At 41.1% G+C, this 12,151-nt stretch overlaps 1 protein-coding gene across 6 annotated transcripts in view; it reads left to right on the forward strand.

The window, feature by feature from the left end:
• The window catches only part of ldlrap1b (low density lipoprotein receptor adaptor protein 1b), a 54,802-nt gene that overhangs the window by 25,255 nt on the left and 17,396 nt on the right, over positions 1 to 12,151 (forward strand). For all 6 annotated transcript variants that reach the window (XM_035915171.2, XM_006807481.3, XM_035915172.2 and 3 more), the window contains exons 2-5: positions 2,532 to 2,674; positions 4,690 to 4,802; positions 8,478 to 8,592; positions 9,989 to 10,061. In XM_035915171.2, coding sequence (XP_035771064.1) covers positions 2,532 to 2,674; positions 4,690 to 4,802; positions 8,478 to 8,592; positions 9,989 to 10,061 — 444 coding nt within the window. The remainder of the gene's footprint in view (positions 1 to 2,531; positions 2,675 to 4,689; positions 4,803 to 8,477; positions 8,593 to 9,988; positions 10,062 to 12,151) is intronic.

Consider the following 12,151-nt stretch of genomic DNA (forward strand, 5'->3'; position numbering starts at 1 on the left):
AAAGGTTGACGATGGGAAAGAACGGGATAACTGTGAAACCGAGGCTGTGCTTAATTGTGTGTATAATTGTGTGTGTTTACTGATATTGAAACGGATTTGAAGTGCGAAAGCAGAGAACAGATGCGCTGAAGAGTAATTAAAAAAACTGTCGTTATGCTTTGCTAATGTGTGATTCATGCAAATTAAACAAACTAAAGTCTTTGGCTGTCAGTAACTGCAGCTCCACATTTCCTCTACACACTTCCAGCTTCACGATAAAGCTCTCTTCCTTTGAAAGGTACTTTATCACCATTGTTTCATTGTCTGAAGTTTCCCTTTTCTCCCGTGTACCAAACAACAGGAGATTTGCTGATGGAGTCATTTTTACTGATGGAAATACTCCATGTAGTTGGGGTGACAGCAGTAACGTCTGGGTAAAGCCTTTGCGAATGGCACCTTATGAAGCACATAGATTTTTATTTTTTTTACTAGAGGTCATTATAGTTCACCAAAACAAAGTATGAAAAACAGTTCAGTTAACCAAGCTTGTCTTTAGCTTTAGTCCTCCTCATGTTGGTCACATGTGCCATCACAGACAGCTTATGGCGGCATGGATGCACATGTTTCTCGAGGCTTGGGGATGTTTGCATGACTCCGAGTCAGCTGCCTTCAACTGCTGTTTTTGTTGTGGTGTCTAATCTGAACTGCTCAGGTTTTGTCCCTGACACACACCGAATCATATAAAACTAAAATAAACACTGAAACTAGTATCAGTGAGGCCCAAACCACCTTTTCTTTATGAATGGAAAAATGTTTATTGCATGATTAAAAAGAAACTACAACTGCTTCTTCTTTGATTACTGATGAAGTACAAAAGATGCAAAAAATGGATGTATAATTTTATGATATAAAGTTATGCATTCATCCTTGTGGGTTCCCACATCCCCCTCAGAATTAGCAGAATATTTTGTGAGTTTAATCTACTGTTAATTTCATGCAATTTGAATGTGAGGCCACAGATGAGGACATCCCGTCTTATACAAAAAGAAAACTGTTGCAATCTGAGGCAGTGAAGCAACAGTTGCAAACCTCTTCTGCTGGTCTTACAAGATCACACAGCTACGTTATTTTAGTGTTAAAATGTGACGATATTAAAAAGCACAGAAGAACTCATAGGTAGAACATGAGTCTGTTATCTGAATGTTGGTGAACAGCAAACCTTTTCTTTTATTATGACCAGCCACATATACCACATGGTGGTAACGCCACTGAAAATTTGCCCAAAGTGATTTTTTAAATCAGAAAACAGCTCTGTTTTTAAAAGTTATGTTTGACTTTATGACTTTCTGTGTTGTTTCTGGATTCTTAGGACTCATATTGCACTGCTGGAAATAGTTTATTTTGATGCATATGCTGCTTTTTTGCAAATTTGCACTATAATATTTATTTTCGTTTTTCCTGCAGTATATAAAAATTTATTGTCCTAAGTCACAGTTTCCTTCCACATATAGCTTTGCGAAAACTGCATAAAAAGCACTTGCAGCAACAAAAACATAATATTTCAGAAACACGCTTTGCCGATCCGATCAGCTGTTTGTAACACTTCCTACGTCTATCGGCGTGAACTATCGCATGTCCTCCATGTCTTGCCCGAAACAGGAAGTGACGTCGTTTTTGTGGAAATGTAGTTTTTTTTACCATCAGGGCCTTATGAGCCTATACTGGTGTTTTTAATAGTTATCTTTGACTTTATGACTTTCTGTGTCGTTTCTGGGATGCTTAGGACTCATATTGCACTGCTGGAAATAGTTTATTTTGATGCATATACTGTTTTTTTGCAAATTTGCATTATAATATTTATTTTCGTTTTTCCTGCAGTGTATAAAAATTGGTGTATTTCAAAAATAAAACTATGAAGACACTCAAAATAAATTTCCTGTGGTGGGAAACTATTTTGTGCAACTTTTTTGTATTTACAGTTTTGAGGGATAAGCCTCTTAAATTTCTCTAACTAGAAATATATGTTAAAAAAACAAAAACGATTTTCAATTTTTTTGTAGTTTATTGCACTTTTTTGCACTGTATGTAATTACTATGCACTTAATGCAGACATATTATTAAAATTTGGGCTATAATGGTTGTATTGATGTATAGCAACTTGAAATGCTCCCAAAAATGGCTCCACAGCATGTAAAAATATAATATAAGCTCTGGCGGACTTGGTTCTATGGTAGGTCTTAAAGCGTCAAATCAAAAACTATTCTTAGTATTAAGATTTTGTTTATTAGTAAACAAATCAGTTGATCCATGAGGGTCAGGTTGAAGGCCTTGCTTTTCCTGTTACTTACCTAAGTTGAGCTCACGGTCGTTAATGTAGCAAGTGTAATATACTCCATACAAGAGCATAATCTTACCATTGTGAAAGGAGGGTGTACAGACCCATGATAAGGACACGTTCTGCCAGCCTGCAGGCTGTGCTGACATGTCTAACGGGGGGATTTTTAGTAATGGTGGTGAGCAGACGTGTCACTGGTGTTTGTCTCATGTTGCAGAGCTGCCGGAGAATTGGACGGACACGAGAGAGACCCTACTGGAGGGCATGATGTTCCAGCTCAAGTATCTGGGGGTCACGATGGTCGAGCAGCCCAAAGGAGAGGAGCTCTCAGCAGCAGCTGTCAAGAGGATAGTGGCAACGGTGAGACACATGCGCACGCACGAGTAGTTTAAAATCTCTTTTTAATGTTCAGAAAACGGTTCCCAGAAAATGAGTTTCTCTCAAGCATACGTGACGTTTTCTTCATCATCACCTCTGCCGCTTAAATATTTTAGTCATTCAGAAGCGTGCTCCGTTATGACCCGACCTCGCCGACACCTCGGTGAAAAGTGACTGGTTGGCTGCTTCCCTAAGGCCCAGGTTGACATTTAGAGGAGGATGCAATTAGTATGTGGACACTGTGTGACTCAGTCAGCTTTATCATGGTGGAGAGCTTAATGTTATTGGATCTGGCAGCTCAGTGGATAATGAAGTTAGCGGTGGCAGAATAGTGGGACACGGTGAATGAAGTCAGAGGCTCTGATTGGGTCTAATCTGCTGCCTGCCCTTAAAGCCCCCCTGCAGAGGATGCTTACTCCTGAATGGGAATTGAGTGTTTTTAAGCAATAGACTTGATAAAGTAAATAATCTTTATCGCACAGGTTTGTGTGACAGTGCTTTTGTCTAACGATAGACGCCACATAGATTGTATACGATACCCTGAATTATTTGCTCTCACGCAGGCGCTCTAACCATGAGAGGTGCTCATATTAAACATGGCTGAAGTATAACATGATGGGCCTTTGTACAAGTAATCCTGAGAGCCACAAGTTCAGGCTTTAGACTCTTCTAAGCGCACAGTTTCAGGTGCTTTTTCTAAACTTGATGATGTCCCTGAGATGGACACAGAAGCTCCGCCCACCTGCCATTCAAACCTTGTGTGTGCAATGTAGGGGTGGGGGGAAAAATCGATACTGTGTAGTATGGTGATATTTTGTTTGCTAATAATGTATGGATACAGGGACAGCAGAAATCGATACTTTGTTACAAAAAAGGTTTTTGTGCTCTGACTTCAGAGCATGTTGATCCTTTTTCTGAGCAAGAATCCTGACATTCCTTCACTGTCCAAATGTGTTTAACTTGTTTTTGGCAGCAATAAACATGACAGTTTACTTATTTTAATTTAAGACATGTTTTATTTTAATTAAGTTTAAAACTTTTTTATTTAATGTAAAATTATATTTTGTTTTAATTTACTTTCAGATTCTTCAGTTGCTGAAGGGGCTGCATAGTTTTCATAAACTGCATAGTTCAGAATAGCTATAATTGTACCAGATGGTTGATTCAGTTAAGTTGGACTAGACTGTAATACAAACCGTTCAGTTTGTCAACAATAAAACTGAAATGAGAGAAAGACTGAGTGTGAGACTTTGATATTAGATAAAATGAATATTGATAAAGTTTACCTTTATGTACAGAATCTGAATATCGCAAAATATTTTAAAAAAATCGCAATAATATCGTATCGTGCATTAAGTATTGTGATAATATCGTATCGTGGGATGTATGGTGATTCCCACCTCTAGTGCAATGGGCAGCCAATTAGAAGCAAGTATGTTTAAAGGTGGAAGAGCTAAAATATCTTGTTTCCAACAGACCGCGCATCAAGCCTTGGTAAATGATAAAGAAGGATTGTTTTGAGCAGCGCATCATGCAAAGCTACTTTGATAAATCCAGGAATGAAAATGTGGAGCTGGAAATGAACCCAGTTAGGCCCAGTTAGGCCCAGGTTAAAATAATCTTCACATTACTACACTAAAGTGAAACGGAGGGAAGGTTTAAAGCATTTCTACATCTCAACCTCAGAGTAATTTTAAACTTGAGGATATAAAACACCTTTTTTCTTTTTAGCTAAAATATTCTTTATGTGAATAAAACTGCTACGAGAGATACAAGTCATCATTTAATAGGTTGGTTGTTCCAGCCCACTGGGTCTAACATGCCACTTTAATGTTTTATGTAGTTTTTATTTTTAACCATGCTGAATGAAGATTAGCACCTGAGGTTTTAGCCTCTTGTTCCTTCTGTTAGCTAACTCTCTCTCCCTCTTTTTGTTTTTGTGGCCTCCACCCTTTCTCTTTCCACCCTTTCCTCTCTTTACACGTTCCTTTCTCCAGGCCAAAGCCAGTGGGAAAAAGCTCCAGAAAGTCTCGTTAACGGTCTCCCCTCGTGGAATCATCCTGCGTGACAGTGCCTCAAACCAGCTGATAGAAAACGTCTCCATATACAGGTCAGTCTGCCTCTGTCACCTCCTCAGGCAAACATTGTGTGCCGCTGACCTGACCAGGTTGTCTGGATTTGTGAAATAGTTTCACCCTAAGCTTCTCTTTATCATTCACAATAAAGCAAAAGTTGTTTTCCGCCTCTTGCTGTCATTTATCACTGGATAGATGTGAGTGTTAGGAGGTGTGGCGCTCCCAAGGCGGTGGGAGAGGCAGGGAGGGTAGGAGTGTCAGTGCTCTCGGGAGCTGTGTGTCTGAGCTTCTACCTCAGATGTGTCTTACACACACTTGTCTTAAGAGCTCACTTGCCTGCCAGAGCTTGCATATAAAAGTTGCCTCGCCTCTGCTGGCCCCGAGCTGGATTCACTTTTCTCAAATTCCACTTATATGAGTTGACAAATCAAGGAGAGATGGGACTTTCCAGCGTTTTTCCCAGCATGAATGTGGGCTGTGTACGCTAATTTCTTTTCAAAGCTGGCAGATTGAGGACAACTTTTAAATTATTGACCGTTTTCTCAAGGTATCATGGAGCCATATGATGGACAAGTCATGTTTCTGCCTTTATTTGAGAGGAAAGTCTCCCCACCTGCTCAATTTTGCATCGCTTATCACTGAACAACTGTCGCCTAGCTGTGCAAGATGGAGCTAATTTTCCAGCATGCACCATTTATCTATATTAAAAATCTCGTCTCTCCATCTCCAGGCTGTTTTTCTTTTTCTTTTTTTTTTGGGACTAAACTTGGCTAACATTTTCACTGCTGTGCAAAGGGAGGGTGAGGCAGAATGACAGATGTCACAGGGTTGGGTGGAGATAAAAGTCAGCTGATTAATTGTGTTGCTGGAAGCTGTAAGTGTATCCAAACACATTAAGATCAATTCTTCATTTGCTCTGTAAGAATTTCTTTTATTTGCATCATTTTTTTTTGAGCAATGTTTTTTTTTTTTTTTTAACCAAGGACGTTCTGGAGGAAGTGAGCGAAATGTGCTTCAGAAAATTATGCAGGGATCTACAGTTTTAGCCCCGAGCTCCATATTTGTTCAAATTAAAATGATGCAGGAAGAGCTGACAGCATGTCCTGTTATCACTGGATTAACTGGATACTGAAGAAAACCTGAAAGTTGTGATTTCTGAGCCGATTTTCAGCAATTTATGCACTGTGGGATTTGGGGAGATGCAGGAGTAGACACTCCTATTCCCGTGGGCTAAGTGGATGTTGTTAAAGCTGGTGATAGGAGAGCCAAATAACAGGGTGGAGCTTGAACACTAACTTCTTTTGTTTCATATATTTCTCTCGCTATTTAACTAATAGACTCCATATAAAACAGAGCTTCCAGGTCTGAAAAGTGAAATCAGGCCCAAAAATGCAGCATAAACCTTTATGTCCACAAAACAATCCTCCTTACTCCATTAAAGTAGTTTAAGTAGCCGGGATTCGACCTCCAAGGCGTCCGCCTTCAACTGCCACAAAGCACTTCACATCTGCAGCTCCACCCGCAGGTGGTGTGCTACAGGAAAATGAGCTCATGTGGCTCATTTTCACTGAGCCTGGAGGTTGAGGTGTCTCTGGTCCAAGCCAGGTTGTCGTCTCTATAGCGTGCTCGTGAGTCAGGCTTGGTGCTGCTCTTCGCTCACGACTGATTTGCTATAGCTCCTGGGATCTTTCGGGCACCCAAATCCCTCCACCACCAGCTCCATGGAGTGGTTGCTACTGTTTTGTTTTAAAAGGACCTAAGACAAGTCATGGGCACGTCCCAGCTCCAGCTGTAACTGCAGTATCCGTGGATGAGTTCAACCCTATTTGAGATGTTATGAAGAGGCCATAAAGAAGCTTGGTTGCAGGCTGTAACTGATCTTACTTGTTAAAATGTCAAGTGGATATCAGAGGAAGCTGACACGTCCGCGTTGGCGTCATTGTTCAGCACCAACCCTCTACTCCAGGAAAACGCTGCGTTAATTATGAACCCTCTTATTTGAAGAAATAAATAGTTTATAGTAATTAGAAAGCTGTACCGGGCGAGTCCAGCTGTGACCTCAGCATAGAGCTCAGACGTAAAGCAGCTGGCTCTATCTGCTCGCCAGACATCTGCTAAGAAGATGAACGGCCAATAAAACAAACAGATTAGCCTGACACCCAATTTTCCCCGACGCCCTCCCGCCTAAACATTTGCCCGTAAATCTCGGTTGTGTTCCTCAGATCAGCTGTGATTCTTCACCCCTCCAAACTTTTCTATGTCTCAGTCATTGGTTAGCAGACTGTGTGACTATCGCACAGTGACGATGATGCGCGAAGGAGAAAGGAAGGACAGATGGCAGAGATTCATTATATCCTTCTTCGATCATCTTGGGTATCCCCTCCCCGAATCGCCGTCGCGCTCGAGTCTTTGGCATTAGAGTGATGGCACCATGATCAAATAGTGGAGCAAAGCTATTATGGCTTAATTTGAAAGCGTACCCTGCACCTGAGACTGACAGAGCGACACAGACGACGCAGAGGATTCGCACGTCAAGATGACCTTCTGCGTGTGCACGTTTGGTCTGCACAGAGTCCAGGCAGCAGCGAATTCTTGCTATTTATTACAGTAACTTTAGCATATTTCACAAAGCCATGCAAAATTTTACCAGCTTACAGTGAAATTACAGCTCCTCCAGTTAAGGCAGGGTGAAATTTTTGCTCTGGTTTTTCCAGCATTTCTGATTTATTTATTTATTTATTTTTGCTGTAAGATTTTGTGTCCCTTTTACGCTCTTAATAATCTTTGGAGGGGAACATGCTGCTGCAGTTTCTTGAGCTCCTGGCTTGTACTTCTGTGGTTGAGGCTCATCTGTGAGCTCAGAGTTTTAGGATTCTTGAACCTTCAGTTTTAGCTCAGGGGTGATATGTTAGGTCCAAACTATGTTAGAGAAATTATTAGCATGGCGGCTCTTTGTCAAAAGAAAATTAGAAAGTTATTTGAACACAGAAGGAATCATGGCTCCAAAAGCGCCCCGGGTAAAAACAGAGAGGTTTTAAGATTGATGGCTGCTCCTTCAATCACACGGTGATATGAGACTTGAACGTTTTCTCTGGTGAATGATCAGAAATCCCATCAAGGGCCAGGGTTAAATGACACCTGTTTGAACAAAGTTGAGGTTTTGACTTTAGATTGTGATGCTTGCAGTGGGAGTTAAATTCATCCGATTCAGCCCTATAAAAATCCACGTACATATCTCCTGTATTTATGAAGTTATGATGGCTCAAAAGTGCTGAAATTAAACAGCATAAATTTCAACACGGATGTACTTTGAGGGCTTACAAGATGGGAAAATATTCATGGTAAATTTTGCGTGGCATCATTAAACATACTGGAGTTATTGTACCATAAAGCAGCTGATTGTTTTCCAGATTAAACTGTTTTTATATGGAATGTCCCCACTATGATTTATGGGTTGACACTGTGGGTGTGTGTAGTAACAGAAACCAAACAGCCCAGATGTCCACTGCACACGTTCCCTTTCAGATTTATGATTTTGTCCAGCTGTGTACCTGCACACAGCTGGAGTGTGTTTGTGTGTGTGTTTGATCACGTGTGCAGTTTTAAGTCAGATTTCTGGAATAGCTTAAGGGCTTAGAGCAGATAAAGTTTCATTTAATCCCAGATGAGTCTTAAATTAAAGGCTTTCTGAATGTGTGTGTTTGTTTCAGAATATCATATTGCACTGCGGACAAAATGCACGACAAAGTGTTTGCCTACATCGTCCAGAGTCAGCACAACGAGACCCTCGAGTGTCACGCCTTCCTCTGCGCCAAGAGGAAAATGGTGAGTAAGTTGATATTTTTCAAACACCTGCTGTGTGACGAGCCGACGTGGTCGCTGACGTCAAGCTTGTCGACTGTCGCTGGGCGACAGGACGTCTGAGTCCTGTTTTTCTTGGAGCCCCAAAACAGTTCAGCTTCAATAAAATGATCGGTGTTTGCTCGGGTATTGCCCACAGGGTTTAACAGCACTGCAATCAATAAATGCCAGCAACTGAGCTACAGTTAGGCTAATATACACACGTTAGCATAATGAAGATGTCGTTCATGTTGATGGCACCATCGTACGGCAGGAAGAAGGTGCAGGATTGGAGATGATCCACAGGTTAGTCATCAATATGTTGCTGTGTGGTTCGGATCGCTCGCCCAGGAAAAAAGCCTGATCCATAACTTAATGTCCACACTATAATTAAAACAACTTTTGGGTGGATAAAGGAAGGACAAAGCTCCCCATCACTTTAAAAAAGGCGAAAACCTTATTCAGCGGGGTCGTCGTGCTAATCTGCTCGACAATAATGACATAAGAGAAGGTTTAATAAAAGGTTAATCTGTCATAGCAATTAGTTTTTATAATGAAGGTTCTTTCTTTTCCCCGGCACACACAAAAAATAACAGAATCAGCCTCCAGTTTACACAAGTGTAGGTGACTTACAGGCACTTCCTTTCTGTATGAAACACTTCCTGTCTTTTCCTTTATTTTAAAGGTAACTGCACTGTTGTAACCACCAGTATCACTGCTGCTCAGACGAAAGCTTACCCAGCTGGGATACAGGAAATGACATGGATAGGGTTATAAATGTAATGTAATCCCTGAGTGAAGGAACTGGCATTAAAGAGGCAGATTTCTCATAATGGAAAGAAATCTACTGTGAATAAATGCAATGTGAGCTAAGGACACACTGCAGCTTCAGAGCCTTAATAAAATTTTGTATTCAGGTAAAACATGCAGCTGCTGCACACATGAAGAACAGTTTATTCAGAGACCTGAGAGTCGCCACGCTGACACTTTACGTGTATTTATGCAAATGTGTAAATATTAAGTCGGGAAAAGAAAGGAGCGTGAGCACGAAAGGCGAGCAGTTTGTCATCCCTCTCTCGGCTTTCTCACCATCCCTGGAGTTTTGCCGAAAGAGCCGCTCCCTCCTCTTCCTTCCCTTCGCTAATTTCATTGTGGTCAAAAGGCCACGTATCCTCCCAGTTGCATAAACAACTCGTCGTGTTGTCCGCGAGTTTCTCTTCCCTCTCTCCGAGTATCTGTGAAGAAAATCCTTCTTATGTTGGTGGTCGTTTCCTGTTTGTGTCACAGCCATACCTTCCCTTCCTTCCTGTAATGCATGAGATGCGTATCGTGTATTATTCATCCCTCATTCCTGTCTCTGTCTCTTCCTCCGTCCCAACAGGCCCAGGCGGTAACTCTAACGGTGGCTCAGGCGTTCAAAGTGGCGTTTGAATTCTGGCAGGCTGCCAAAGAAGGTACGCATGGTCGCTCTTCATCACCACAGAAAATTTCCTCTCTTTCTTCTGCTCTTGGCTTTCACACCCTCCAGAGAGGTCACGTGAAATACTGGAGATCTGTTTGGCTTTCCCTGTGATCTCTCTCACTCACAGAGCGATGTCCTCGTCGATTCCCTGCACAATCACCAGCCAAAGGCACCTGGTTCAGTTTATTAAAGGCAACTTAGTCATGGTTAGAGAGTCTCACAGTTAAAGGTATCAGTGTGAGGAGGGGTGGACCGGAGGATTAGCCTGGGGCAGAGGTGGGGTGACTAGAATAAATCTTCTCTGTTCCCTTTGCAGCAAAATAAAGACTCAGATGTGGGAAGTGGGATTTTTCTCATGTAGTTTATTATATGGAGGAACAAAAGTGCCAAACTGAGACATAACTGTTAAATGCACCAATGTTTGTTTGTTTTTTTACTTTGGATTAACATTACATTGCAGTCAATTTTCCATATATTTTCTCTGTAAATGCATTTACTTCACTTCCATGTGCATTTCTGCTTTACTATGCAAAAAGGTTAGTCGCTGGATCAACTGTTGGGCTCTTTGTTCATGCAAAGTTGACCCCATGACACACTTTGCATAGCAGAGCATGAAGTCATACAGTTAGGTCAATGAGTGTTTGGACAGTGATGCAAATCTTGCATCTGCATAAAACCACAGTGGAGTTTAAATCAAAAATCCAGACTTTCAGCTTTAATTCAAGAGGTTTAATAAAAGCGTTGCACTGTTTAAAAATGACAACCATTTTTATTCACAGAGGTTAAAAGTTAATTGGACAGGTGACAGATGTTTCATGACAAAGAGTTGATTCCAAGCACTCGTTTTTAGTAGTTGTAATCAGGTAGTTTTGAAAAAATAGTAAATGCACCGAAGTGCATGAAAACAGAGTTGCACAACAACTGCACAGCATCTAACCAAGTCAAGAACACCCTCGAAGAGGAAAGCACATCATTGTCAAAGTCTACATTCAGGAAATGCCTTCATGAATTAATGCAGAGGGGCTCAAGGGAGGAAACGCAGCATTTGGTGATGCATACGAGTTCTAGATTTCAGTAAGTCATCGAGTTCAAACGTGTTTCTCTTTGAAACTATGTCCAGTTAATTTTGAGCCCTAAAAAAACTGTTCATTGCATGTTTTTGTTAAACCTCTTGAATCAAAGCTGAAAGTCTGCACTTCAACCACATCTGGACCGTCTGATTTAAAATCCACTGTGGTGGAGAACACAGGCAATATCACCAAAGTTAAATCAGAATCCTTTATTAATCCCGAAGGAAATTAGGGTTACAGCAGGCAGCACGCTAATGGCGCACTTACAAAGGAACCTTCTGACCAACTTCACACAAACATATCATTGGGGAGACATGTCAGAAAGGTAGGCTGATAACGAACGAAAATACATAACATGAGGTAAGAGGAGGAGAAAAAAACTCCACTCAGACTGAGCTCCTAGTGGGAGAACAGTTTGACAACAGAAAAAACACCTCAGCACAAAAAGCACATGACTATCAATACACCATAGAAACACAAGACAAGCAACAGGGGCGGGTAAAGGGTAAGAGAATACTTAAATATTTATGGCCCTGACTCTGAATGTAAAAAATAAAAACACAGAAAGATTGAGCTTGGCAAGATGGCAGTGGGGAAAATACTCAAACAGTACACATTTAATACAGAAATAACTGTATAAACTTTTAGGTATTAATAAAAGCATCCATCCATTTTCTAAGCTGCCTGCGACTCAACACAAAGCTGAGAAATTCCACCAAAACGAATTAAGAAAATAGAAATTTAGCTGGAAGCTAACAAAGTATATTTATATTTTTGTTGAGTTGTGTTGAGCCTCTAAAACCCAGATGAACAGTAGGTGTGAGTGTCAAAGGAACCGTGGAGGCGGCAGCCAATCGGAGAGCTGCGTGAGGCCGGCGTTTCTGCAGCTCAGCAGAAACATGCATGTAATTTTCTGCACGTATGACTCCAGAGTAAATGAGCAATTCTTGCCACATAATATCAGTTTCTGCATCGGCGCCCCCTCAACCATTTTCTCTAATCTTTACGTTTG

This window comes from Neolamprologus brichardi, chromosome 19 (assembly GCF_056152115.1).
Source record: "Neolamprologus brichardi isolate AB-2024 chromosome 19, ASM5615211v1, whole genome shotgun sequence".
Classification (NCBI taxonomy): Eukaryota; Metazoa; Chordata; class Actinopteri; order Cichliformes; family Cichlidae; genus Neolamprologus; species Neolamprologus brichardi.